The 24,660-nt window shown below is 43.9% G+C and overlaps 1 protein-coding gene across 1 annotated transcript in view; it reads right to left on the bottom strand.

Annotated features, from left to right (window-relative positions):
- LOC120031313 (glutamate receptor ionotropic, kainate 2) overlaps positions 1 to 24,660 on the bottom strand; it is a 284,742-nt gene that overhangs the window by 76,538 nt on the left and 183,544 nt on the right. The window contains exons 11-13 of the mRNA XM_038977019.1: positions 22,090 to 22,313; positions 14,249 to 14,367; positions 11,200 to 11,417 (exon numbers count right to left, since the gene is read on the bottom strand). Of these exons, the coding sequence (XP_038832947.1) occupies positions 11,200 to 11,417; positions 14,249 to 14,367; positions 22,090 to 22,313 (561 nt within the window). The remainder of the gene's footprint in view (positions 1 to 11,199; positions 11,418 to 14,248; positions 14,368 to 22,089; positions 22,314 to 24,660) is intronic.

Raw genomic sequence — 24,660 nt, 5'->3', positions numbered from 1 at the left:
GATCACTGTCTATACTATAGGAGGGCATGGTGAGGATCACTGTCTATACTATAGGAGAGCATGGTCAGGATCACTGTTTATACTATAGGAGGGCATGGTCAGGATCACTGTCTATACTATAGGAGAGCATGGTCAGGATCACTGTCTATACTATAGGAGGGCATGTTGAGGATCACTGTCTATACTATAGGAGAGCATGGTGAGGATCACTGTCTATACTATAGGAGAGCATGGTCAGGATCACTGTCTATACTATAGGAGAGCATGGTCGGGATCACTGTATATACTATAGGAGAATATGGTCAGGATCACTGTCTATACTATAGGAGAATATGGTCAGGATCACTGTCTATACTATAGGAGAGCATGGTCAGGATCACTGTCTAAACTATAGGAGAGCATGATCAGGATCACTGTCCATGCTATAGGAGAGCATGCGGAGGATGTCTGTCTATACTATATTATGGTCAGGATCACTGTTTATTCTGTAGGATAGCTTGGTTCAGTACTGCCTGTATTGTAGTATACATTTGTTCAGTACTGCCTGCATTATAGGATACATTTGTTCAGTACTGCCTGTATTATAGGATACATTTGTTCAGTACTGCCTGTATTGTAGGATACATTTGTTCAGTACTGCCTGTATTGTAGGATACATTTGTTCAGTACTGCCTGTATTGTAGGATACATTTGTTCAGTACTGCCTGTATTGTAGGATACATTTGTGCAGTACTGCCTGTATTGTAGTATAGCTTGGTTCAGTACTGCCTGTATTGTAGGATACATTTGTTCAGTACTGCCTGTATTGTAGGATACATTTGTTTAGTACTGCCTGTATTGTAGGATAGATTGGTTCAGTATTACCTGTATTGTAGGATACATTTGTTCAGTACTGCCTCTATTGTAGGATACATTTGTTCTGTACTGCCTCTATTGTAGGATACATTTGTTCTGTACTGCCTGTATTATAGGATACATTTGTTCAGTACTGCCTGTATTGTAGGATACATTTGTTCAGTACTGCCTGTATTGTAGGATAGCTTAATATGTACCACTGTCTGTATTGTAGAAAAGCTTTGTTCAAGACTGGTGAGTCATCAGTACCAATGAACTCACTGCTGACTACTGGAAAGTCCTCAAGTGCTCAGCGACAATTATCCTCAACATCAGTACTCTGAGCTTTTTTGATGAAATAGAAAAAATAGATGGAATGGAGAGAGAAATAGTGATAATAATTATAACTGATATTGTTTTGAAATTAGAATAGAGAGGGGGAAAGAGAGAGTAAGTGATAGAGAGAGAGAAACATGGAGAGTGGAGGCAAGGTTAGAGGAATGGGAGAGCTGGAGATAGATTTAATCTAATACTGGAATACCTCCACACAACAAATTTTCAAAAACCGATGACGCCAGTATCAGGGCTGTTAAATAGAGAGAGATTGAAAAAAGAGAGACGATTCCACAAACGGAGGGGCAGAAAGCATTGAAGGGCAGAGGGAGTTCAGGTAAGACTGGCTGTGCTTTGCTCAGCAAAAAACCCACTGCGATGGGTTAGATGTCTGCATGGAGTGGAGAGGCTAGTGAATGGGGAGAGCCTAAAATACACACTAAAACTCACTCACACACACACACACACACACACACACACACACACACACACACACACACACACACACACACACACACACACACACACACACACACACACACACACACACACACACACACACACACACACACACACACACACACACACACACACGAAAACTAGCCAGGAGAGGAGCCACAGAACCCAATCTGCCTCTCTGCTAGCTAAATCACAATGCTTTTTGATGTGATGGGGCTGGCTGGGACGTATGTGACAGATACCAGGATGCTTCAAAGCAAAGATGAACTGTACTATGGAGGCAACCGACACAAAAGAGAGGAGGAAAGTGTCTCATCTCAGTCAGGGTTCTGGGAGTTGTGGGCTAGCATAAGAGGCAACCCATCCTGAAAGGCAGTGTTTAGACTGAAGGCTAGATAGGAAATTACCCTCTGGACTGGAGGCAAGTATTAGAGACTCTACATTTGAACCAGAGGAAAACAGTGTGAAGTAGAGGCTTAATCATCCAACTCTTGTCTTTTTTTACGCATTCCAAACACTCCTAGAAAAGATTGGTGCAATCTAGAGCCTAAAAGGATTCTTCGGCTATCCCCATAGGATAACCCTTCGAAGAACCCTTTTTTGGTTCCAGGTAGAACCTTTTTGAGTTCCATGTAGAACCCATTCCATAGAGGGTTCTACATGGAACCCAAAAAGAGAGAGCTGGTGTCACGTTCCTGACCTGTTTTCTGTTGTTTTGTATGTGTTTAGTTGGTCAGGGCGTGAGTTGGGGTGGGTATTCTATGTTGTGTGTCTAGTTCGTCTGTTTCTGTGTTCAGCCTAATATGGTTCTCAATCAGAGACAGCTGTCAATCGTTGTCCCTGATTGAGAATCATATAAAGGTGGCTTGTTTTGTGTTGGGGATTGTGGGTGGTTGTTTCCTGTCTCTGTGTTTGTGTTCTGCACCAGATAGGACTGTCTCGGCTTTCACGTTTGTTATTTTGTTATTTGTTAATGTTCATTGTTTATTGTTTTATTAAACATGTTGAACACTAACTGCGCTGCATTTTGGTCCTCTCCTTCATCCCAGGAAGAAAGCCGTTACAGCTGGTGTAGAAACCATCCCTTTACTATTTGTTAAGTATAATTGTTAATATTAAACAAAACAGGTAAACATGTTAATTTCTCTCTCACACTCAAAATGTTTCTACATGGAACCAAAATGGGTTATCCCTGGAACCAAAAAGGGTTGTCCTTGGAACCAAAAAGGGTTGTCCTTGAAACCTAAAAGGGTTGTCCTTGGAACCAAAAAGGGTTGTGCAAGAAGAAGCAAGGGAGAAAATAAAAGTCTGACAGGAAATCAACATGGGTTCAAATTAGCTGAATTGTGAGGATAGATTGTGGAAGGTGAATTACAGTATAATTGTTGTGATGATGCAGTAGGGGAATTCTGCTGAACTGAAGGAATGTAGCAACATCCTATACAGCTCCTCCTCCTCTTTCCCTTCTATTCCTCTTTTCTTCCTACTGTCTTCCCCTGATGGTCCCTCGTTCCCTCTCCTCTCCTCTCTTCCTGCAGGTATCACTCTCATCACCTCAATAAGCCCTGTCTGCTTTTCTCTTTAAATCATTATTCCGGTGATGCCACACTCTCCGCCTTGACTGCCGTCTTACAGCTAATGTAGAACAACTCAGCCCCATAACCAGGGGCGATCTCACTCCTCATCACCGGCGTAGGGATTACATAAGTGAGGTGAAATAATAGCATTTCCAGGGTCCTTAATAGGACGTGATATGTTAGGTAGCGGTGTGTGCTTTTTGAATAATTCAGTGTTATTGTAAATGGAGTCTGTCGAGGATGGATAGAATGGCGTGGCTGGAAAACTGAGAAAAGAGGAGTGAGAGGTGTGCATTTCGGACGCTTCAGATGGTTATGCCATGCTGGCCTTTTCATAATCAGCCACCATTAGCCATGTATTTTTCCAGAACAAGTCTGAGTCAATAATTACTCAAACGGCAGGGATTACATTTTTTTCCTGTTGTTGAATAGTAAAAAGGACTCATATGTGTGTACCAATAGGACGCATGGGGAGATAGTAGCTCTGTTTTGTACCGTCAAAACTATGATTATATGTAGAAGCCAGACAACTTAGTTTAAATTAAGCTTCTAAAATCGTTAGATCAATATATCCTCAAGCAGAGAGTGAGCGGTCAGTTATACACAACAGCGAACCAATCTGTGAGTAAAGTGACGCAGAGACTCAAACCCAACAAGCCATGGCTTCCTTTCGAGGCAAAGACAAAGAACAACATGGAGATGCAAATGAGAGCATCGAACAGCTGAAAGATATCCAGGAAAACATAGCTAAAATGCTCTAAATGCTCACCAAAACAAACAAACTGTTACAATCTGTTGTTTAAAAAGCAGATTTGCTTGAAACGAAAGTAGAGTCTTTCGTGTCAGATATGCATATACAGGGCAGACACGTGGACGAACAAGACAACACAATTGGCCTTCTGGAAACAAAGGTGCAAACTTTAGAAGATTAACTGGATCAGCTAGAAAACAGATTGTGACAAAATATTATGAGAATATTGTCCCTACCAGAAGATGAGGAAAAAGGAGACATTTCTATCTACCGTACGCAATCAAGCTGATATCGGAGGAGCTTGGCGTGACTGTATCACCGGAGGATCTGGAGCATTGCCATCGGATCTACAGAGTTCCAAACTGCCTCTGGACGCAACGTCAGCATAAGAAGTGTTCGTTGGGAGCTTCATGAAATGGGTTTCCATGGCCGAGCAGCTGCACACAAGCCTAAGATCTCCATGCGCAATGCCAAGCATCGGCTGGAGTGATGTAAAGCTCGCCGCCATTGGAGCAGTGGAAACGCGTTCTCTGGAGTGATGAATCACGCTTCACCATCTAGCAGTCTGACAGACGAATCTAGGTTTGGCGGATGCCAGGCGAACGTTACCTGTCTCAATGCATACAGTAGTGCCAACTGTAAAATTTGGTGTGGGAGGAATAATGGTCTGTGGCTGTTTTTCATGGTAAGGTAGAGGTCCCTTAGGTCCAGTGAAGGGAAATCTTAACTCCACAGCATGCAATGACATTCTAGACGATTCTTTGCTTCCAACTTTGTGGAAACAGTTTAGGGAAGGCCCTTTCCTGTTTCAGCATGACAATGCCCCCGTGCACAATGCGAGGTCCATTCAGAAATTTGTCGAGAATGGTGTGGAAGAATTTGACTGGCCTGCATAGAGCCCTGACCCCAACCCCATCAAACAACTTTGGGATGAATTGGAACGCAGACTGCGAGCCAGGCCTAATTGCCCAACATCAGTGCCCAACCTCACTAATGCTCTTGTGGCTCTTGTCCCCGCAGCAATGTTCCAACATCTAGTGGAAAGCCTTCCCAGAAGAGTGGAGGCTGTTATAGCAGCAAAGGGGGACAAACAAATATATTAATGCCCATGATTTTGATGCCCATGATCCCTGGTTAATATTGAAAACTCAATGCCCCCTTTGCTAAAAATATTTTTTGAATAATACAAAAATAAATAAATTAACGTGCAAAAAACCTAAATAATGGCACAAAAATGGACCACAAAAAATATGAAATACTTAGAATGCCTATTAACTGACAACAAAGTACAAATATATAAAGATAACTTTATTCGATTACTCAACAATATGAAAGCAGATCTAACTAAATGGAATAATCTTCCCATAAATCTTACAGGCATGGCCGCCAAAGCGTTTGTATTTATTTTCGGAAATACCAATTACTAAGACATTCTTTAAAAAAGGTCATAAAAATACTTTATACGGGCAAATACATTCATAGAATAAAAAGGAACGTTTTACATCTTCTTAAGTCTGATGGTGGTTTTATCCTGCCAGACTTGGAATTGTATCAACTCGCTACCCAAGGCTTTTACTTGCGACATATAGTTAAATGCACTAAAGAGGAACAATGGGTACATATTGATGATGTTTGTGCTCATCCCCAGAATCTTTTTACATGTCTATTTTCAAAGGATAAAGCTAAAGTTAAATGTTCTATTAACAACTTCATAGTTAAGAACACTATAACACCATGGAAGAAAATGAAACGTATTCTACAAGAACCAATACCACTTACCAAAAACACAACCTTATGGAACAATCCTTGGAGAGCTTTTCAAAATTCACAGATAAATTGGTCCACATGGAAAACTAAAGGCACAGAAACTGTAAATGACTTGGTAAAAGGAAATACATTTATTTCCATGACAGAATTAAAAAGTAATTTTGGACTGACCAATGTAGTTTCAAATCCATGCAATCTAGAAGTTACATATCACAAAATGTTGATTTTAAATATCTTGGACAGCAGAACAGCCTTGAAGGAGTATTATTTGTGCCAGAACATGATGTTCATAATGATAGGGAAGACAACACCTTGCAGAGAGCATATCCAACTGACAATCTCTTAGAAAAAAATATCAACTATTGGAACCAAGACTTAAAAAGAACTGATGTTAGCATAAGATGGAGGGAAAGTTGGAGCATAACTAACAAAATTACAGTTGACAAAAATGCATGCTTAATTCAGTATAAATTAATGTATCGAATATAAGAGAGAAAATTCACAAATTCTACAGCACAACAGCAGAGTCATGTCTTAAGTGTAAAACTAATAATGACTCAATAATCCATACTTTCTGGGAAGGCTATAAGGTTCGGGAAGTTGTGGGCGGAGCTACAAAGTTTGCTGTCAGAAGTATTACAATCAAACTTTTAATCCGTCTGTCTGCATATTTCAAGACATGGCATATGGGGGTGTAGTGACATACCCGATGGGTTGGACGATTCTCTTCTCATCACTCATCTTGAAAAAAGGTATACTAAAAACGTGGACATCAATCAATCTGCCATCATTAACAAAATGGAAATCTAAATGTATTATTTAACCTGTCTGGCTCTGGCGTTCCGCCAGCGGAACTCCTCCCACATTCCACTGAAAAGGCAGAGCGCGAAATTCAAAAGATATTTTTTAGAAATATTTAACTTTCACACATTAACAAGTCCAATACAGCAAATGAAAGATACACATCTTGTGAATCCAGTCAACATGTCCGATTTTTAAAATGTTTTACAGCGAAAACACCACATATATTTATGTTAGCTCACCACCAAATACAAAAAAGGACAGACATTTTTCACAGCACAGGTAGCATGCAAAAAGCCAACCTAACTAACCAAGAACCAACCAAACTAACCAACAAACAACTTCATCAGATGACAGTCTTATAAGATGTTATTCAATAAATCTATGTTTTGTTCGAAAAATGTGCATATTTCAGGTATAAATCATAGTTTACATTGCAGCTACAATCAGAAATTGCACCGAAAGCAGACAGAATAATTACAGACACCAACGTCAAATACCTAAATACTCATCATAAAACATTTCTGAAAAATCGATGGTGTACAGCAAATTAAAGACAAACATCTTGTGAATCCAGCCAATATTTCCGATTTTTTTAAGTGTTTTACAGCGAAAACACAATATAGCATTATATTAGCTTACTACAATAGCCTACCACACTACCGCATTCATTCATCAAGGCACGTTAGCGATAGCAATAGGCACGCTAGCGATAGCGAATAAACCAGCAAGATATATAATTTTGACTAACCTTGATAAGCTTCATCAGATGACAGTCCTATAACATCAGGTTATACATACACTTATGTTTTGTTCGAAAATGTGCATATTTAGAGCTGAAATCAGTGGTTATACATTGTGCTAACGTTGTGCTAACGTAGCATCTTTTTCCCACAACGTCCGGATATTTTTCTGACACTTTTTCTGACACACATATTCTGACCAAATAGCTATTCATAAACATAACTAAAAAATACATGTTGTATAGGAAATGATAGATACACTAGTTCTTAATGCAATCGGCGTGTTAGAATTCTAAAAATAACTTCATTACGACATCCAGCTTAGGTATAGCGAGAGAGTACCCAAAAGCTGGGCGCAAACGACTAGTTCACATGTACGACAGATATATGAAATAACATCATAGAATGGGTCCTACTTTTGCTGATCTTCCATCAGAATGTTGTACAAGGGGTCCTTTGTCGGGAACAATCGTTGTTTGGTTTTAGAATGTCCTTTTTCCCTCTCGATTTAGCAAGCACACTTGCCAAGTGGCACGAATCTCTCCATCGTCAACAAACGGAAGAGAACGGAACACGGCAAAACTCCCGAAAAAATTTCAATAATCTGATTAAACTATATTGAAAAAACATACTTTACGATGATATTGTCACATGTATCAAATAAAATCAAAGCCGGAGATATTAGTCGTCCATAACGTCAGCTTATCAGAAGGCAAATCCAGGTCCCTCCTCGCGCTCTCCAGAAAACAGGAAACTGGTGACACGTCATGCCAAGAGCTATGATTCGAGTCCAGATCAAGTTACACACTCAATTTCTTCTCTCACTGCTTGTCGACATCTAGTGGAAAACGTATGAAGTGCATCTAAACTAATAATTATCAAGGACTTTAATAGGCAGCCCCTAGAACAGTGCATCGATTTCAGATTTTCCACTTCCTGTCAGGAAGTTTGCTGCAAAAGGAGTTCTGTTTTACTCACAGATATAATTCAAACGGTTTTAGAAACTAGAGAGTGTTTTCTATCCAATAGTAATAATAATATGCATATTGTACGAGCAAGAATTGAGTACGAGGCCGTTTAAATTGGGCACGATTTTCCCCCAAAGTGAAAACAGCGCCCTCTGTCCTCAACAGGTTTTAAATATTGAAAGTGCTTGGGCTATGAAGAGAAACAAAATGGTGCAGTTTTAGGCCACATGGCGAAAGTGATGCTGGCCATGGGGGTGTGTGCTAGAGGGTCTGGGTAGGGGGGATGTAGTTGATGGAGATGGGGGTGTGTGCTAGTGGGTCTGGGTAGGGGGGATGTAGTTGATGGAGATGAGGGTCTGTGCTAGTTGGTCTGGACAGAGGGGATGTCGTTGATGGAGATGGGGGTGTGTGCTAGAGGGTCTGGGTAGGGGGGATGTAGTTGATGGAGATGGGGGTGTGTGCTAGTGGGTCTGGGTAGGGGGGATGTAGTTGATGGAGATGGGGGTGTGTGCTAGTGGGTCTGGGTAGGGGGGATGTAGTTGATGGAGATGGGGGTGTGTGCTAGTGGGTCTGGGTAGGGGGGATGTAGTTGATGGAGATGGGGGTCTGGGCTGGGGGGATGTAGTTGATGGAGATGGGGGGGTGTGCTAGAGGGTCTGGGTAGGGGGATGTAGTTGATGGAGATGGGGGTGTGTGCTAGTGGGTCTGGGTAGGGGGGATGTAGTTGATGGAGATGGGGGTTTGGGCTGGGGGGGATGTAGTTGATGGAGATGGGGGTCTGGGCTGGGGGGATGTAGTTGATGGAGATGGGGGGGGGGGGGGTGCTAGTGGGTTTGGGCAGGGGGGATGTAGTTGATGGAGATGGAGGTCTGGGCTGGGGGGATGTAGTTGATGGAGATGGGGGTGTGTGCTAGTGGGTCTGGGTAGGGGTGATGTAGTTGATGGAGATGGGGGTGTGTGCTCGTGGGTCTGGATAGGGGGGATGTAGTTGATGGAGATGGGGGTGTGTGCTAGTGGGTCTGGGCTGGGAGATGTAGTTGATGGAGATGGGGGTGTGTACTAGTGGGTCTGGGCAGGGGGGATGTAGTTGATGGAGATGGGGGTGTGTGCTAGTGGGTCTGGGCAGGGGGGGTGTAGTTGATGGAGATGGGGGGTGTGTGCTAGTTGGTCTGGGCTGGGGGATATAGTTGATGGAGATGGGTGTGTGTGCTAGTTGGTCTGGGCAGGGGGGATGTAGTTGATGGAGATGGGGGTGTGTGCTAGTGGGTCTGGGTAGGGGTGATGTAGTTGATGGAGATGGGGGTTTGTGCTAGTGGGTCTGGGTAGGGGTGATGTAGTTGATGGAGATGGGGGTGTGTGCTAGTGGGTCTGGGCTGGGAGATGTAGTTGATGGAGATGGGGGTGTGTACTAGTGGGTCTGGACAGGGGGGATGTATTTGATGGAGATGGGGGTGTGTGCTAGTGGGTCTGGGCAGGGGGGATGTAGTTGATGGAGATGGGGGGTGTGTGCTAGTTGGTCTGGGCTGGGGGATGTAGTTGATGGAGATGGGGGTGTGTGCTAGTTGGTCTGGGCTGGGGGATGTAGTTGATGGAGATGGGGGTGTGTGCTAGTGGGTCTGGGTAGGGGTGATGTAGTTGATGGAGATGGGGGTGTGTGCTAGTGGGTCTGGGCAGGGGGGATGTAGTTGATGGAGATGGGGGTGTGTGCTAGTTGGTCTGGGCTGGGGGATGTAGTTGATGGAGATGGGGGTGTGTGCTAGTGGGTCTGGGTAGGGGTGATGTAGTTGATGGAGATGGGGGTGTGTGCTAGTGGGTCTGGGCAGGGGGTGATGTAGTTGATGGAGATACTTTGCTTTGTTTTAATAATTTTTCAATTACATTTTTCTTTGTAATTGTTGCAGTGGGATGTCAGCATAAGTAACCTTCTTCACCAGAACAGACTGTATGTGCTCCCTCATGCCAACTGTTGTTTTCAGTAATTTGTTACGGAATGGTAGAAATACTGTTTAAAGATTCACTGTCACCGTGCCATATTAGCTACAGTAATTAACTGGTGTGTGCGTATGTGTGTGTGTGTGTGTTTGCGTACACACAAATGTGTATATCTGTTAAAGAGAGAGAGAGAGTATGCATGTGTTTTCATGTGTGTGTGTCTTTTGAGAATGTGTTCACACACCACACACACAGAGCTGATAAAAATGAGGTGTGAAAATAAAGAAACACCAGAAGCCATAAAGATCCATTGCAGCAGTCTGAGAGAGACAGATTTTCCCTCCATCTGGCATAGAGCTGTCCGTGCATAGCGGCGGTGGGGATACGATACAAGAGACAAACAGTGCAGCATAATCAGAGAGATACAGCAGGGACATCTTGTGCATAGAGAATACTGTAGAATACCCTAAAACACTGCTGGCTTAATAAGATACCCTTGATACGCTGCAGTGATTCCACATGATCAACCACTGAGGGGATTGGAGAGGAGAGCTGGCGAGAATGAACGCATAGAAAGGCTATACTTTATTATAAACCGGGTGGTTCGAGTCCTGAATGCTGATTGGCTGAAAGCCATGGTATCTCAGACATTATACCACGGGTATGACAAAACATTTATTTTTACTGTTATAACTACGTTGGTAAATAGTTTATAATAGCAATAAGGCACCTCGGGCTTTGTGATATATGGCCAACATACCACAGCTACGGGCTGTATCCAGGCACCAGGCACTCCGCATTGCGTCCTGCTAAGAACAGTGCTTAGCCGTGGTATATTGGCCATATACCAAACCTCCTCGGGCCTTATTACTTAAATATACAGTACTGTATCTGTAAAACACGCTGCAGCCAACCGATTGATGTATCCTCGTACAGTAGATGCACAAATACATGGAGTGATTGCTTGATGGACTGGCTGATAGATGAATAGACTGATAGATGGACAGTATGGCTCCATGCCCTATGTGACCCACCTTGAAGAAGGTCATGGTGGATCCCTCCTCCACCACTCCATACTCTATCCTGGTCTGCTTGGCCAGGTCGTCAGCTGAGTCGATGGGCGACTCCATCCTCTCCACAGTGAGGAAGGCAGCCAGGTTGGCCGTGTAAGAGGAGATGATTATCAGGGTGAAGAACCACCAGATGCCTCCTACGATCCTGGTGGACAGGGCTTTGGGCATTAACTCAGAGCCTGGTCGGGGGCGAGAGGAGAGGAGCAGAGAGAGGGGTCAGCCCCGGCATGGTCCTGGAGCCAAGAGGAGATACCCAGCAACAACCACCAGAGGACCAGCCAGAGGACCAGGGCCAGCCCAGACCTCGGCATCCCGCCGGGTCACAGACAACACGCACATGCACACACACTTGCACGCACGCACAAACGCACATACACACACACTCTGGGCATCTAGGGCGGCAGTGCATGGTTGGCCCTGTGATGCGCATCCGGCCACATGGTGGCAGTTTGAATCAGGCTTTTACTGTGTGCTCTGGCTGCATATTATTTTAGCATTCACTCACACTGGAGCAAACTGTTGATACACCAAAGCTTCTCCTCTTTTGAGGTGCTTCGTCTGAAATCATTTAATCAAAATCCCTAGATAGTTGATTTACATCTGACTCAAAATGTCTGCATGTAGATGGTTAGTTTCCAGGCTATATGCTATTCAGAACTTTTGCCTTTTAGTGTGTTCTTGAGGGGCCTGTGTGAGTGGGTGGAGTGAGGTCTTCCTCTGTGGGTGTTGATTGAGGTCTGACTGGGCAGTGAGAAGATCATTCTCCTCTAGTAGCTCAAGGCAATTTAAAGCTGCGATCTCGCACATTCACTCAAAGGTGATGAACTGTGGGAAAGATAGGAGCATAAGAACTCCTTAGGTGAGACTCAATCTCCCACTCATCTCACTCTGCCTCTGCAGTGCCTCTTATAACTTTCTCCCAGTCCGGGCAGTGAGCCGTCACTCAGGGAGAAATATGGTGAGAGAAAAGAGACCTGACAGCCTTGTCCAGTAACATCTGAATTCATGCCCAAAGCCCTGTCCACCAGAGAGAGAGAGCACTGTGGAGGGGAACAAAGAGAGACACACTGCACTCAACCCGCTCCGCACATCCACCCTCACATCCTCTCAACCCCCACTCTCACATGTCTCTTCCCATATCTCCTCTCACTCTCCCTGATTCTCCTCACCCCCCCCACCCACCCCCACCAGCCAGACACACAGTGTAACATGATTCAACAGCCACACCATCATTACCCCGGATGCCACTGCTCATTGGTCAAAGCACTCAAATTAGGAAAAAAAGACAAAAGACACAGTAGCAAGACACATGACATGACCAGGAAAAGCTTTGTGATCAGTGGAACAACACTGTATGCCAGCTCAGAGACCTTACCCTGTTGAGGCCATTCAATACTATGCTTCCGACCGCCCGGGAGCGGAGCGCGTCAGAGCCAAAGCAACTGAACCTGGTTGGGGCTGACTGTCATGTACCCAAGGTAACGTCATGTCCAAACTGCACATCCCACAGTTTTCTGGGGGCGGGGCCAAGCCGCGGGAGCAGGGGAGCCTCTCTACAGTGTAGGCCAGCGTGGTCGTCACAGAGACGCCATGCAGGCAGGCACAGTGTGCTCCTCTGTCTCAGTCTCGTCCCCCAAAACCCTTCTGCCCTACAGCCACATCTTCTCAACTACAGGACTTAACACCGTTACATTGACAGGTGCAGTATATTCTACAGCATACTTTACTACATCAGATACCCTGACAGACCCTTGACACGCTTCTGAAAACATTCCAGCAAGCTCTAGAATATCCATTACACTTTTAACATGGCCCATACAGAAGATAACATTTCTCAAGCCATGGTGCATCTTTAACCTGTGCAATATGTAGAATTGCCTAACACATACAGAGGGCAAAAACCTACCCAAATGGGTAACTTCCTTATACCCACCTGCACAAGGTGGATTAGAGTCCCAAGAGTTCTAACCGTAACATTTTGTCAATTTCAATTTGTAATCTTTTCTTAAAACTTACTCTTACAAATCACAGAATACAAATCTACAACAATTATACCTGCAAAATAATCACTCAATCAACTTCATTTAAATTAAGGCTTGCATGCTAACTCATTGCATGCAACCAGCCATCAACAACGGCCAGGAAAAAAGAATTCTCCAAAAGATTCATATCTGGGCAGAACTTTGCTTAGGAAAGTCAGTCCCCTCTATGTTCCATTCCATGGTCCAGATCAGATGCAGGGCAGACCCAGGCTGTTTTAACCATGCTGCAGACCTTCCTGTCATCATCGCTACCTTAACTAACGCAACTTTCAAATATGTTGCATTACTCAGGGAAGGTATAAAAAATATGTATTACAATATGCAACATATCTCGTCTTGGCATGCAGTCTCAGTCGATATTACAAGTATAAATGAAATCATTCCATTTCATTTCATGTGATGCCGTACTGCAGTTCCTTTTGTTTTGTTTTGCTTTTCTCAATCTAAAGACGCAGACACTAGTTGAGAAGATATGGCATCGGTTTGGCAGAAGGAAACAAAACCAGACTGAGGCAGGCTAAGAGACAGCACACTGTTTTAACTCTCATTCTCATTCTCTCTCTGCACCTAGCTCTTTACCTTCTGGCACATGGGGGATAGGACTTACCTGTTCTGGAACCTGTGGGGAAGGGAGGGAGGCAGGTGGGGTGGGGACAGAGGAGGGGTACAGTAGATGGGAGATAGGAGAGGGTGGGAGATCATGCAGGAACAGGGAGGAAAATGCTTGGCTCTCCTATCCTCATTCACAATCAACCAATCACGCTCATCATTCATAATCTCAAGATCCCACCCAGCCAATCCACACCATACTGTTGACAGACAGACGCAACCAAACCAGTCAGTCAGTCCGCTTCCAGCTACATGCACAGAGGCCCCCATGCATGGTCGTGGGCCTGGTTAAGAGCAAGTTTGTACCCCCAGGACAATAGTGGGATGTGTGCTAAAGGGGGGCAGGCAGAGGCGTCTACCTTGCTGCATGAGAGCTCCAACTCCGAACCAGAAACTATTTAGCAGGGTGAAATTGTTTTCCACTACATCTGAGTCGGGGTTGCAGGGGTGGGGGTTATACCACTCGTAGGGACTAAACCTGTGGCAATCGACAGAGAGCACACACATACACACGTTTATTTCACTTGTGTTCAGCACTAATAGAACAGACAGACAGTGTTACAGACCAATACTGGCTTGACTTGGCTTACCTGGAGAGACAGGGAAGAGAAACAAAAGTTAGTTAGTCATTGATCACAACAACAATATGTGATACATTTGCATCTTCATATTGGGAAAATATACCACATATATTGCCCTACAAGGTAACGCTAGAAATTGTTATTGGAAGCTAATATATGTTAGTTGTTGTTATGACAATTCACCACTTAGAGTGTAACATGTCGGTTAAACGAACAAAAGCTGACAAACAACAAGATGACGTACACCATCACTTTATATGTCACTCAGGTCTGCTTTGTTATTATCTCTTCAACTGTATCATCTCAACTAGATGACGTACACCATCACTTTATATGTCACTCAGGTCTGCTTTGTTATTATCTCTTCAACTGTATCATCTCAACTAGATGACGTACACCATCACTTTATATGTCACTCAGGTCTGCTTTGTTATTATCTCTTCAACTGTATCATCTCAACTAGATGACGTACACCATCACTTTATATGTCACTCAGGTCTGCTTTGTTATTATCTCTTCAACTGTATCATCTCAACAAGATGACGTACACCATCACTTTATATGTCACTCAGGTCTGCTTTGTTATTATCTCTTCAACTGTATAATCTCAACTAGATGACAGATGACGTATTTAAACAGCCCTGGGGACTGTGGAACGTCTTCTCGCCACTTGTCAGCCCAAAACACACTGCTCACATTGACATGCTCATATCAAAGACAAATTACTCCAGAATTTAATCGATGGGATCAGAAAATAATTTAAATGTCACTTGAGAAAAGCACTAATAATCCTTATAATCTACAGATGGCATTAACATTCAACACATCAAATAGTTCATTCCCATCATGCCTGCTTGTCTGCCTGTCTGTCTGACTGCCTGACTGTCTGCCTGTCTACCTGTCTGCCTGACTGTCTGCCTGTCTGTCTGACTGCCTGACTATCTGCCTGTCTGTCTGTCTGCCTGTGCTATGCGGTACTCACTCCCACTCACTCCGCTCTGCTCCAACTTCAGCTCAGCTCACTCCTCAAGCAAAGAGATTTCCCATTTATTCACGTTAAATAAAAGTGACATTACATTAGTAAAGGTTGATTGGGCTACAATTAAGCATCCCGACCCCATTTGGTTTGTGCTGTAGTTGTGGAATCGTAGGAGCAATATCTTAAGCCAAGCCTCTTTTCTTCCCTGGTTGAAGTATATGACTAATCACATTGAATAGTCGATGGATGTATTCTGTGGACTTGACTCTCTAGAAACGTTTAAATTCCCCAAATTCCACAATAATATCCAATGGAAAGAAATTTGGTTTTGCATAAAAATAATTAAACAGCAGACAATCAGCATGGTTACTTGTCAGGTTGGTATCATTTTTTTTTCTTGGTGGCTTAGATATTAAGTTATATATTGGTGACAGCATTAAGACATATTACAGTATTGATATTATGACAGCATCAGAACATGCACCATGTCATGAATAATGGGCTTGGCCATTATAATGTGGTTAGTGCACGCTCCCTATCCCCCATGTCACACTCAAGGGGGTATTCTAGTCCAGCTCCAAGACCGCTGAACGTCCTTTAGATCCCACCATTCCTTGCTTTAACACAATCCTTGGCCCTAAATCAATCTGTCTACTCAATTTGCCCCAGATTTGCTTGCTTGTCAGTTTGCAATTCCAAATTAAGTTCATGTGAACTGTGACCTTGGCAAGACGTATGTGACTAGTGACTGGTGCCCCCGGCTGGACCCCCTTAGTGGAGATCTCTCTGAGCAAAGCCAATTACCACACGCCAGGAACACGGATGAGAACACGGATGAGCCAGCTTGTCATCCTACATCTGTAGCTGGCCTGAGGAGAGGGTGGGGTAAGAGGCGGGAGTTACCTCACTGCGGTGGGAATACTAAACCATTCCCATCGCCGTACGAGGAGAACCACTAGCAGCAGCTTAACCTGCCTCTGAAGGTGGCGCTGCCCGGCCACTCCGTCGGCCCCATCCCGTTCAGTTAGCTGTCACTTTGATCCAATTACACCGCCCTTATGTTATCTCAGGTCATCAGAGCCGCAGAGGGAGAAACTTTGAGTAAGGTCACCGCTGAGCGGAGAGAGAGGAAGAGGGAGAGAGATAACCACAGACAGACGGGCGGGAGGGTGGAGGGCAGACATGCAGGCAAGAAGGGAACAGCAGCAGAGAAGAAACAATGTCAGGCTTTTATCATTTTATAGGGTCATCCTGCTGAAAACTCAACAGATGATACGCCTGATAACACCAATGTCAGGGGAGAAGAATGAACACAGAGAGAGGGCTAGAAAGGGGCCGTTGCTGGTCTAGTCTCTTCAATTCTAAATGACTGGGGAAAAGACATGGCTATATATCTCTATAGGCTTCATATGAACCTTCCAAGCAATCAACAGCATTAGAATGGGGCTGTTGCCGTAGACTATTCCATACGGATTGGAAAAACAAACCTTGCAACCAATCAGAAAAGCTCAGTCAAATGCTGTTGTTTGCTTCTATTTCCAGGATGATAAAAAATCTATATCTGTAGTGTAGCATTGAGAGGCCGACAAATTGTTTTACATGGGGCTTTTGAGAGCATACTGAGACTCTCATTGTAGTAATGGAGGAGAAATGCAGAAGAGTCTAATAGAAATTCCATTACATCCGTTCCCCCTCTACAAATGTAGAATAAGGGATGGGAAATGTGCCTGTTATATGAGCATGTTGTAACATGTTGCAGTTAACGAAGCAGACGGTGTTAGACTGTGTATTGAACATATGATATACTCTGTTTCACAGTAACACAAACGAAGGAGAGACTGTATTATATTGAGGCCGTCTTCTATCCACCAAGAATGTGACAACAAGATGTAACAATAGTAGGAGACTACATAATTAAAAGATTGGCCGACAGAAAGAGAGAGAATCCTGCATAAATGTTTGGATAAATTGTTGACGATAAGCGAGCTCATTCGCTCCTCTGCAAGTTTTTATCTTTTTAAATTTCATTTGATAAGGAGGAGGCAGGAAATTAGATTCCCCCAAACTGTAACAAGGCGATAATGCACAGAGATGGTGTGGAGGTGGTGGGATGTACAATAGAGACTGTTTCAGATGTTTCATTTCATCACCTACATAACAAAGGAAGAAGGAACAGTGTAGGAAAGATATTAGAGGAAAACAACAACAAGAACACCTACCACAAGCAACAACAACAACAAAAACAACAACAGCTGGTGATATGAGAAGGGTATCTTATTAAATCATGTAAATACAGTAATGTTGTGGTTTTCCAACCTTATCCTGACAGTGTTTCTAAATATGGCATGTAGATCAGTTTGCCTAGGGGAAGCCTAAACCAGTCCTTATAATGTCACCATACCATACAGCATTCACACACACACACACACACACACACACACACACACACACACACACACACACACACACACACACACACACACACACACACACACACACACACACACACACACACACCCACACACACACACACACACACACACACACACACACACACACACACACACACACACACACACACACACAGTAGCATAAACCCCCTGACACATGCAAAACACACACACACAAGCATACATAGATAAAATGTGTACACACACATATATATGTACAGTTAGCTTAGTTACCTTTCCAGAGAACGACTGAGGTTTGTGCCACTACACTGTACAGTACATGCATGCTACCGAAGCCCTACCATGCCTAGTGTCTAAACAGAGGGAAAGGGATATTTTAACACTTACCCAACAACACTTACTTACTGTGATTATTTTTAAAAGATAGGTGCATATTCTGAACCAACTTAGATGACAGTTGCAGCGTTTTATTCTCTTGTGTGATCATATCGCCAGTAACATTGGAAAACACACATGTATTAACTGTAAAACTATTGGGTGTACAACTCAAAGAGTTACGTTCCCCAAAAGTTTTAGAGTTAACATCAACTTTTCTTTGTCTTCTTCTCCAGCGTGCCTCAAACGCCGGCCCTAGTCAGGTGAGAGCAACCAGATCAAGGGGAGAGATACAAGACCATGGTGCTTGTCTGTGGAGCAGCAAGAGGAACTGCCCCTCTCTACTTTCAGGCTCTGATGATCAAACCCTACACCCCAACCTGAGTACTCTGCCCCCCCCCCACACACACACACCAAAAAGCATTTTGTGAACTAACACTGGTACCTCCCTTTTTTCCCTCTTACTAGCTCTGACTTTGCTACCTTATTGAATAAAATAGTACTTACTATGACTGTGATATGTAGTTGTCCCACCTAGCTATCTTAAGATGAACACAATAACTGTAAGCCGCTCTGGATAAGAGCGTCAAAAAGAGCGTCAAAAAGAGCGATAAGAGCGTCAAAAATCATACTAACCAATATGGTATCCATCAATATAAAATGTCAACACAAAACTGTTGATCACATGTAAAAGCTAAATTACATTTAAATCTTCTACACTACATCATGATTTAATATTTCAATAAAATGTTAGCGTTTTGTCACGACTTCCGCCGGAGTAGGTCCCTCTTCTTGTTCGAGCGGCGTTCGGCAGTCGACGTCACCGGCCTTCTAGCCATCACCGATCCACTTTTCATTTTCCATTTGTTTTGTCTTTGTTTTTTACACACCTGGTTTCAATTCCCCCATTACATGTTCATTATTTAAACCTCTGGTTTCGCACATGTTAGTGTGCGTGTTTGTTTTATTATGAAGGCTGTATCTGACGGCTGGTATTTTGTTGCCGGGTTTTGTTATTATGCCCGTTTATTTCGTGGTACCGGTATTTTTCCTGCACCCTAGTATAGTGTTTTATACTGGTGTTATCTTGTATTAAATACCTTGTCCACACATCTCAGCTCTCCTGCGCCTCCTTTCACCAGTTACCCACAGCCTTGACAATTTCTCTGTAAACGTTATGCTAAAGTTCCTATAGGACTGGCCTATTCTACACCAGTGGACCAGTGACTGAAGCTGAAATGGCACCCTATTCCTTATATAGTGCACTTCTTTTGACCAGAGCCCCATGGGCCCAGACCAAAAGTAGTGCATTATATAAGAAATATGGTGCCATTTCGGACACAGACAGTTATTAGGTATCAGAGGGCTATGCTGACCCAACGTGTGCACAGGTTCAGATGCTGATAACTAGCCAATCAACTAATACTGATGAGTTTGACAACACACACACCAGCTGACCTCAAGATCTAACACACACCAGCTGACCTCAAGATCTAACACACACCAGCTGACCTCAAGATCTAACACACACCAGCTGACCTCAAGATCTAACACATACCAGCTGACCTCAAGATCTAACACACACCAGCTGACCTCAAGATCTAACACACACCAGCTGACCTCAAGATCTAACTCATACTAGCTGACCTTAAGATCTAACACACACCAGCTGACCTCAAGATCTAACACACACCAGCTGACCTCAAGATCGAACACACACCAGCTGACCTTAAGATCTAACACACACCAGCTGACCTCAAGATCTAACACACACCAGCTGACCTCAAGATCTAACACACACCAGCTGACCTCAAGATCTAACACATACCAGCTGACCTCAAGATCTAACACACACCAGCTGACCTCAAGATCTAACACACACCAGCTGACCTCAAGATCTAACACACACCAGCTGACCTCAAGATCTAACACACACCAGCTGACCTCAAGATCTAACACACACCAGCTGACCTTAAGATCTAACTCATACCAGCTGACCTCAAGATCTAACACACACCAGCTGACCTCAAGATCTAACACACACCAGCTGACCTCAAGATCTAACACACACCAGCTGACCTCAAGATCTAACACACACCAGCTGACCTCAAGATCTAACACACACCAGCTGACCTCAAGATCTAACACACACCAGCTGACCTCAAGATCTAACACACACCAGCTGACCTCAAGATCTAACACACACCAGCTGACCTCAAGATCTAACACACACCAGCTGACCTCAAGATCTAACACACACCAGCTGACCTCAAGATCTAACACACACCAGCTGACCTCAAGATCTAACACACACCAGCTGACCTTAAGATCTAACTCATACCAGCTGACCTCAAGATCTAACACACACCAGCTGACCTCAAGATCTAACACACACCAGCTGACCTCAAGATCTAACACACACCAGCTGACCTTAAGATCTAACACACACCAGCTGACCTCGCCTCCTGACAACAAACATAAAATCCTCACTCTTCATACCCTCTCTTCGCTTCTCCAATAATCCTACAAAAACCCAGACTCTCTCTATACTGGACAAACAAGTGATCAACCTTACAAATTATCAAGCTTTTTAAATTGTCAGCCACCTCTGTCCTTTTTCTAAGTCACTGTCATAACTAGCAGGTTCTTACTGAGCTGATATTATTCCTATGTAGATTCTATCACTTGGTATGTTTGAGGCAAGGTGGAGAAAAAAACAGAAAAGAAAAGACAGTAGTGACTTTGAGACACTGGAGACAACAGGGAAAAGGGGGGCAGCAGCCGTTCACACCAACGAGCACACACATACATACACACATACACACACACACATACATACACACATACAATACCAGTCAAATGTTTGGACACCTACTGTACTCTTTCAAGGGTTTTTCTTTATTTTATATATATCGATATAATGAAGTGTTTCATCAGATGACCTGGCCTCCATAAGCACCCGACCTCAACCCATTTGAGATGGTTTGGGATGAGTTAGACCGCAGAGTGAAGAAAAAGCAGCCAACAAATGCTCAGCATAAGTTGGAAAAGCATTCCAGGTGAAGCTGGTTGAGAGAATGCCAAGAGTGTGCAAAGCTGTCATCAAGGCAAAGGGTGGCTACTTTGAAGAACCTCAAATATAAAATATATTTTTGTTTAACACTTTTTTGGTTACTACATGATTCCATATGTGTTATTTCATAGTGTTGATGTCTTCACTATGTAGAAAATAGTAAAAATAAAGAAAAACCCTGGAATGAGTAGGTGTGTCCAAACTTCTGACTGGTACCATACATACACACACATACACATACCGCACACACACAGTCCTGAAACGGCTGGTTTAACTTCTCTGATCGTAAGGTTTGTGTTTGTGTGCATTATCTCCTGAGCAGCAGATAGTTGTGGCAGACCAGGGAACAGCAGTGATGTGTGGAGACACAGAGACTGCCCAGGAATCACTTAACAGCAGCTGCCTGCCTGCCGATAGGTAACACTCAGCCCTCCCTCCATTATACTGGGAGAGAAGGCTGGAAGGGAACTGTCTTTGTGTGCTGGAACATCTACTTTCCCCAGATATATAGACTTTTATCTGTGTACCTTTTTCTTCAAACTTGGTTGCATTATTAAAAGTTTGAGTGAATGTGTTTCTGAGTTTTGGCTATAAAGTCTGTGTCATCTGAGTAAGTAGGTGACGATAAACTATCAGATATTGTCCACTTAGTGTCAAGATCGTAACATAATCACCGAGAGATTATCCTGTTAGTCAGATGGAGCAAGGTTAAATAATTAAGACGTTAGCATATAATAGTGTGTGAATGAATTGTCGGTGATCACTGGAACTGACATGTTACCTGGCTATGACAAACAGCACACAACTGACACCCAAGTAAGCCAGCAGAATATACATCCAGATATCGGGTGAGAGGGGGTTGAGAAAGGAGAAGACCCCAGGGTTGGTTCCATTGGGCTTGCGGTAGAGGATACTTATCCCCAGTGTCATGAAGGGCTTGGAGAAGTCGATGACCTTCTCCCTCACGTAGGTGATGGCCAGGGGAGCCACTGCCAGATCAGCTTTCTGTCAACAGACAACATTAAAGGGAAGAGCGATAGGCTGTAAGTCAGGGGCGCAGGAAGCGTTTAGAGCCAATCAAATTAAGAAAACAGGGCCTTTACACATCACAGAGTCTGTCCCACGGCACTTAGGAGGAAATTTAGAGCCCTTCTAGCTCTTGCTCTTGCTCTCTCTCTCTCTCTCTCTCTCTCTCTCTCTCCCTCTCTCTCTCTCTCTCTCTCTCTCTCTCTCTCTCTCTCTCTCTCTCTCTCTCTCTCTCTCTCTCTCCCTCTCTCTCTCTCTCTCCCTCTCCCTCTCCCCTGCTCTCTGTCTCCCTCTCTCTCTCTCCCTCTCCCCTGCTCTCTGTCTCCCTCTCTCTCTCTCTCTCTCTCTCTCTCTCTCCCTCTCCCCTGCTCTCTGTCTCCCTCTTTCTCTCTCTCTCTCCCTCTCCCCTGCTCTCTGTCTCCCTCTCTCTCTCTCTCTCTCTCCCTCCCTCCCTCTCCGTCTCTCCCTCCCTCTCCATCTCTCTCTCCCTCTCCGTCTCTCTCTCTCCCTCTCTCCCTTGCGCTCGCTCCTCCACACACTCTCTCCCTCACAACCCCCCTCCCATTTTATACTCTCTTTCTATCCCTCCATCTCACATACATCCTTTCCTTGTCTGACGTTGAACCTAAACTAAGGCAACCCCCCCTCCCTCTACCCCAGAGGATGGATGGTCCTATCGACCACAGTCACCAGGGCAGAGGAGTGTCTGGGAGGAGGAGGGAGGGCGTGAGCGATGGAAGAAATTGTTCCCAGAAAATAAGATAACGTTCAACCATCGCCATACTCATAAGAACACAGACATCTACATGTTATATTGTGTCTCTGATCAGAGAGGATCATATTTAGTTGTTATTTCATAACAACCCTATTTCTTCACAACACTGAATCAGGGGTTCTACTTTTTTATCTACATTCTTCCACAGCCTCATCACTCATATTCCATCCATACGTATCCCTCCGCCATGGCTCAGAGTGCGAGTCCTTCTTTCATGTCAATACAGTATGTTGAGCTTGACCTTTCAAACACATCCGAAACGTCCCAACCAATCCGGTCTCTCTATGTGGGGTTAAACCTCTGTGTGGTTGATCAATCTGCGGCTCCATTGTGACACAGGTACATGCTAAACACTGACAGCAAGGTCAGAAACATCATTTCACAATGAAATATCCTGTTTGTCCCCCCCAGCCACTACAACATATGAAGAACGATTTCTGATATTAAACAGGACATCATCTGTAGTCATATGAGGTAGGCTGTCTTTATCTGTTCCATGTCATTTAAGACCAAATGACGTGATGCAATACGATTTAGATCACTTAATGTAGCTCATGTCTAGGTCCTATTTCAACTGAATGTATCCTGGTTCATCTACACTACTCTAGTTCTATGACACTAAGCATTAGTCAGAGAGCACCAGTGATTTCCTTCAACTCCATTTGATTGGATATGTTCAGCTTCTTCAGCTCAATTCACCATGTCCTGGAGAGCCGAGCTAGTGTAGACTCCTGTGAAGGGTTGTCCAGGCCAATTACTGTCTGTTTTGTCCACCACAGATCCTGCCTGCCTACAGTATTTATGAGTCCCAAATGCCGCCCTATTCCCTATATAGTGCACTACGTTAGGGCTCTGGTCAAAAGTAGTGCACTACAGCATGTAGGAAATAGGGTGCAATTTGGGATGCATCGTTTGCTGTCTAGAGATGTATTTTCCCTTTTGTACTTTACCCATTTGTACATCGTTACAACACTGTATATAGACATAATATGACATTTGTAATGTCTTTATTCTTTTGGAACTTCTGTGAGTGGAATGTTTACTGTTCATTTTTATTGTTTATTTCACTTTTGTATATTATCTACCTCACTTGCTTTGGCAATGTTAACATATGTTTCCCATGCCAATAAAGCCCCTTAAATTGAATTGAATTGATAGGTGGGTCTATATCTACATAACGGCCAAAGCTCCAATCACCTCGCAGGAATTGTGCCCTGTGTGTGTCAAATCCCTGGGATCCCTCTCCCTCCAGCCTCCGCATGATCAAAACAAACATGGCCGTCGGTCCAGTGTACCACAGTTGAGGGAGATGTGGTGTTATTTAATGGGGTCAGATATTGAGCATTGGCGAGCCTGTTATTTTTCTGCCTGCCTGTGCACAGCTTATACAATCGTGGTCTTACTTTGTCAAACGTAATGATATAGTCCGTGGGCAGTGTGTATGTGTGAGAGTGTGTGTGTGTGTGTGTTTGTGTGTGTGTGTGCTTGTTTGTTTTAATAAGCTCTGCAGTGGAAACAAGTCAAGCCAGAATCCATGCTGTACACCCAGTC

The sequence above is a fragment of the Salvelinus namaycush genome, chromosome 37, assembly GCF_016432855.1.
Source record: "Salvelinus namaycush isolate Seneca chromosome 37, SaNama_1.0, whole genome shotgun sequence".
In the NCBI taxonomy this organism is placed as follows: domain Eukaryota; kingdom Metazoa; phylum Chordata; class Actinopteri; order Salmoniformes; family Salmonidae; genus Salvelinus; species Salvelinus namaycush.
Note: the sequence above shows the minus strand (reverse complement) of the source record. Positions and strands in the feature narration are given on the sequence as shown.